The sequence below is a fragment of the Acyrthosiphon pisum genome, chromosome X (assembly GCF_005508785.2).
Source record: "Acyrthosiphon pisum isolate AL4f chromosome X, pea_aphid_22Mar2018_4r6ur, whole genome shotgun sequence".
Taxonomy (NCBI): Eukaryota; Metazoa; Arthropoda; class Insecta; order Hemiptera; family Aphididae; genus Acyrthosiphon; species Acyrthosiphon pisum.
In genome coordinates, this window is record NC_042493.1 from 117235893 (window position 1) to 117241510 (window position 5618).

A 5618-nucleotide genomic window follows, 5' to 3' on the forward strand; every position below is an offset into this window, starting at 1 on the left:
GTAAAAAAATAAATTTCAAACGCTCATAAAAAATTTAATTTGACTTTCTTGTAGACATTTTAAAATCTTAGATTTAAAAAGAAAAATTTTTAGGATTTCTTAACTCGAAATAATTTGCAAATTTTCGTCATTTTTACGTATTTTGTTAATAGGGAAATTTAAATGCTTATAAAAAAAAATTGTAACTGTAGATTATTAATTTTTTTCATCTACCTTTGAAACAATATACTAGGCGCCTTATATTAAATTTTCAAGCTTTTTTAACAAACAAATAAAATTTTATTGATATTTATAGAAAAAAAAACTAAAAAAGATGGTAACTAAAAATGTCCGTAAAGAACTCAAAATAAGTCAAAATATTTGGAAAATTTAATGGTGTATAGAATATGCTAATATAAATATTTAGTCAAAATTTCATGTACCTACGGCCTTTTGTTTAAGAGTTGCACCAAAAACCAAAATCAATTTTATCGAAAACAATTTTGCGTAAAAATTCACGTTTTTCCTTAATTTTTGTTTTGTTTTTCACGGCGCTTTTGAAAACTACTGGGAAATATTTACCCCCCAAAGTACCAACTAGATTCACTTTCCTATTAGAAAAGGTAATGTTAAAGAAAATCTAAGCATTTTTACTGTCCTAAAAGGTAATGACGGACACAAAAAAAAAATAAAAAATAAAAATAAATAAAAATAAAAATAAAAAAAAACACACATCATTGTAAAATCAATACATTCATCGTTTCACTCAGAATCTAAAAAATATTATAAAGTTATTCATAAATTCAACTAGGTACTAATTAGAAAAATACATTTTAATACAAAAATTATTTTCAGAAAATAGTCTAAATCTGTAAGCATTAGGCACTATTCAGCGTACCATTTTTTAAAAACAGTGTACAAATTGTGTTCTACATTCCCTTAGCAAAGGGTTTAGGAGAACGTAACACAAGCATTTTCTGTCCCTGTGTTACAAGTGCGTAACACAGCAAATTTACGCTCAACATCTCACATTTAGCTTTGTTATTTTAAAAATTAAAGTGCATCAACTGTGTTTGTATCTATGTGGATTTTTTAGCAAGTTTTGTGTTTATAATATAACTTAAATTCAAAATTCTCATAACTCACTTATAAGTTATAACCTGGATTATCGTAAAAAACACATATAAACACAGACAATTTTCTTACCATACATTTTGATAATAGGTTGATTCACTCAAATATGAATAATGAAGCTAAACGTAATCTGCTGAGTATATATTTGCTATATTTTGCACTTATAAGACGGAAACAACATATTATGTCTGTGTTACGTGGTTACGTCTTCTTAACATTTAAAATTTTCTCAAAGTATTTAATATTATGAAATATTATGTTTTACAGTAAAAGAAAAAATGCCATCTGATACTGAAAGTAACACAAGTCTTAACAACAGCAGCGTAGGGACTTTTAAGATTTTCATTGGAAATCTTTCTGAAAAGACCACATCTAGTGATATCAGACCACTGTTTGAGAAGTATGGCAAAGTTGTTGAATGTGATGTAATGAAAAATTTTGGCTTTGTTGTAAGTATTTAAAAATGAATACATATTTGTAATATTTTATGGTATTGGAACTTAGTAAAATTACAAATAATCAATTTGCATACAAATACATAGTAGGTATACACTTATATTTTATTCATCCAAAAATTTGAATTTTCCAATTTAGCATATGGACGATGATACCACTGGCCGTGCAGCTATCAAAGCTTTGAATGGTTCAATGGTAAATGATTTAGCCATGAAAGTAGAAACTGCCACTAGTCGCCGTGGTCCCAATACCCCAACTACAAAAATTTTTGTAGGAAATCTTTCTGAAACAACAAAGGAAAATGAAGTACGAGAATTATTTGAAAGATACGGTACTGTTGTTGAATGTGACATTGTTAGAACTTATGGTTTTGTGGTAAGTGTTAATCTATTAAATATATACTTATATTTGTTGTAAATTTATTCTTCATATTTCAATGTATTAGATACATATATGCAGTTTTACCTATTCGTTCATATAACTTAAATATGTTTCATTAATTCTAAAAATTTGTATTGTTAGTTGCTACATAATTTTACCACGCAACTAAAAGGTTTTATCTATACTTTTCACATTCCCGCTTTTTTTTTCTATTTTTTGTAACTGTTTTTTTGGAGTTCTGACAAAACTGATTGTAGCATAAATTAATCAAAGGCGTTCTATACAATATAATGTAGTTACCGCCGTCTTTACACCAAATTAAAAAAAAATGCGGGGCAATATCCTAGTATCACTTTTTTATTGATTTATTTAACTTTAGCATATTGATTCAACTGATGTAAGCAGACTTATAAAAGATTTAAACGGATATATGTTGGATGGTAAACCAATCAAGGTACAAATTTCAAATAGCCGTGTTCGTCCGAGACCTGGAATGGGCATGCCAGAGCAGTGTTATAGGTATGATATACTGTTTATTTATTTAGGTTAAAGAAAATGTGTTTAGAAGTAACTTGCTAGTCACATGTTTTGTTTGATATATAAAATAAAAATAAAATGAATTTCATTAAAAATGAAATGGGACATTTTGTTCAGGTGCGGCAAGGGTGGCCATTGGTCTCGGGAGTGCAGTCGTAAAGGGTGAGCCTTATTTCGCACATTGTTCTTTAACTCGTATCCATAATTTAAAAAAATAGAAATTTGTATTTAAAACTTGTATTTTTTTAGGTATGGATATGGAAGAGATGCCTTACCACAGCTTCCACCACCACGTGCCTTGCTTTATCCACCACCACCTCCACTTTCATTTGTTCGTGATCGCATTCTTGGTTCTTATAGTACTGGCTTAAAAACTGATATGACAAGAGTAAGTAATAAGTATTACATAAACTGGTACTGTTAAATAATAATTTAATTTTGGCTCAAATTTACATTTTCTTCAACTTACAACTTATGAGTATGTAAAACAAGCAATTAGGTTTTAGATTTTTTGATTTGGAAAAATAATTGAAAGTTCAAATAACTAACTTGAGTTTAGTTTTAATTTTGAGTTCAAAAAATAATCTTTACTGGTATAATATTAAATCAAATTGAATCATAAAATTCAAAGATTAATTCAGAGGGGTATTAAAACTATTTCACAGTACCACATAGCATCATTAGTTAAATTTCTGTTTTCTAAGCATAGCATTATTACATTTGTTGTCTGATAATTGATGTATTTATAATATTATAATTAAATAAATACACCAACATTCAATAATATGTTGATATATTTATAATATATACCTAATATCAAAATAAAAAAAGAGAACAATTTTAATATTCCGGCTCAACAGTAATAATATAATGGACATTATATTGTACACTTTTCAAAATAATTCCTCACCAAGCAAATAAATTATTGAACAAAAAAAGTTTACTTTAAGGCTGTTAAGCAAACCATTCTTAAGGAACATGAAAGTCCCTAGAAACGGAAGAAAAATTCACCCAGTACCAAAAGCCAGATTTTAATTTTTAAAACATTTACATTCTTTATTCTCTTTTCTGTGTTGTATAGGAAATGGATTTTCGATTACTTGTATTTTTTAATTAGTATAGTACCAAATAAATTTTCTTTTTTTTAAAAAAAATGCCTATTAGGTATTTTAGTGTGACTTAAAAAAAAATTAATTTCCTTCAGCACACAGTCAAGAAGCGAACAAATTAATATATTTTTTCAAAATTAAAATTGGACTTCTGGAAGTATATTTATTTATTTTCTGCTTATTGGTCTAAATATGTGGAGAAATAACCCCCTTTCAACAGCCTTAATTCAATTTACTTAGCATTTATTCATGATATGTCAATTTTACAGTGCTTAAGAGGAGAGGATATGCAACACATGCATTTGTTGTATTCGTTTTACACTTAACTAATGTAAATGTAATAATTTGTAAATGATTAAGTATTCCCAATTTATTCATGGTTGAAAAACTATTATATTCGTATGAATACAATTCAGAACTAAAATCCAGAGGCATTCAAAACTTTACATCCCACAACTCCTTGGTATTTTTACAAAAAAAGATTATTACTACAAAAACATTTTATCAAACTCCATGCAAAAATTGGCAAATCAAAAAATAAAACTAAATTATAAGATCATTAAAAGGACGCTATTCATACATTTACTGTTTCTGTCTTACACACGCACGACATACCAAATTGTCTTTCACTAGTTTCAATAGTGTGCTGTTAGTTTTTATTTTAGAGTGATTTGATCTATTATCAATTTTTTAGATAACGTCTATGCTTAAGCGTGGGATTTTATTCAATATTTTAATTTTCAAGCGAGATATGAGCATTTTTAATTGTTGATTAAACACAGATTATGTTCTTACCTAAAAGTTTTATTGTAGGTCAATTCACTCTATTATCAAAACTAACAAGACACTATTGAAACTGTGTACGACAATTTGGTATGTTGTGCATGTGTAAAACGGAGACAATAAATGTATGGGTATTCATAGTTTGACCACAATAAACGATCACATAAAAACAATAAATGGTTACGTTCTATCCAAAATACAAGTAATATTTTAAACTCTTAAAGTTAATTTTATTAATACTCATAAATTACAATTTAAAATATTTGTACTTTCCTTTTTATAGATGGACGATTATTCAATGTTATCTCACTCTGAACTAGGTGGTCATATGTATGAAGTAAGTGTTAAAAAATATTTAGTAATTTATCATTTATGCTGATTAATAATTTCGATTTTAGACTGAAGGCTTGTATGACCGTTACTATGATCGTAGTCTTATGCGAACAGCTGTTGATGGTTATGGCATGGATAGAAGAATGCCAAGAATGCTATCTAGTCGCGATTACTTATCGTCATCCACACGTATTGGAACAACCGTATTGGACCAAGATTATGTATTCACACGCCGATCACCATTGTCAAGCAGTCGTACATCGTTAGTATTAAAATTACTATATACATAATACATTGTCAAAATAATATCCATATTTGTATACCATTTAATTTCATTTTTATAGCTCATCTCATGCATATGATGATTTCTCTAAGGATTCGTATGATGATCGTCGGTAAGTTGGTTTTTAGTTAAATCTACTTCAATTCTAAATATCTTTTTTAGTGTTCGAATGAATACTGTTATTAGAATATATCATTTATAATTTATTTCTCCAAGTGAACAAATAAATTGATTATATTTTAATATAATTACATTCTAAAGTACATATACTCTATTCGAAATAAGAATAAACTGTCTTGTGCATGAAAAACAATCAATAAACAACTTGACACTTTCCTTTCAGATAGCTTTACTATAATTATCATAAATAGGGCTGGGTGATTGTTGACTTTGACAATTAAATGTTGTCATCAAATTAAAAATATTATGTGTGCATTTACTATTTAATATTTGTATGGTTTTATAATTTTTTTTGTACCCCTTAGCGTAAGATAATAAGAGCCAATGATAATTCATAATGTATTTTCAATTATCTTTGATTACATTTATAATTTATTGATTTCTATTGATTGATCCATATTTTTTTCAAAGCTTAATGAATTGGTTATTATGCACTATAATGT

General features: G+C 27.4%; 1 protein-coding gene across 1 annotated transcript; it reads left to right on the top strand.

Annotated features, from left to right (window-relative positions):
* Nucleotides 1-1442: 1442 nt before the first annotated feature.
* On the top strand, nucleotides 1443-5002 carry LOC100169472 (RNA-binding protein lark-like). Its single transcript, XM_029485448.1, has 6 exons — nucleotides 1443-1562; nucleotides 1708-1944; nucleotides 2330-2469; nucleotides 2737-2875; nucleotides 4663-4716; nucleotides 4778-5002. Exons 1-6 carry the CDS (start codon nucleotides 1542-1544, stop codon nucleotides 5000-5002), a joined length of 816 nt encoding a protein of 271 aa, XP_029341308.1. The 5' UTR covers nucleotides 1443-1541.
* The last annotated feature ends 616 nt before the right edge of the window (nucleotides 5003-5618 follow it).

Bases quoted from the DNA above. Each gene is read 5' to 3' on its own strand.
- LOC100169472 (XM_029485448.1), top strand. From the start codon at position 1,542: ATGAAAAATTTTGGCTTTGTT. The intron at 2,470-2,736 runs GTATGATATACT...GTATTTTTTTAG, and splicing joins ATGCCAGAGCAGTGTTATAG to GTATGGATATGGAAGAGATG. The intron at 4,717-4,777 runs GTAAGTGTTAAA...TTTCGATTTTAG, and splicing joins TAGGTGGTCATATGTATGAA to ACTGAAGGCTTGTATGACCG.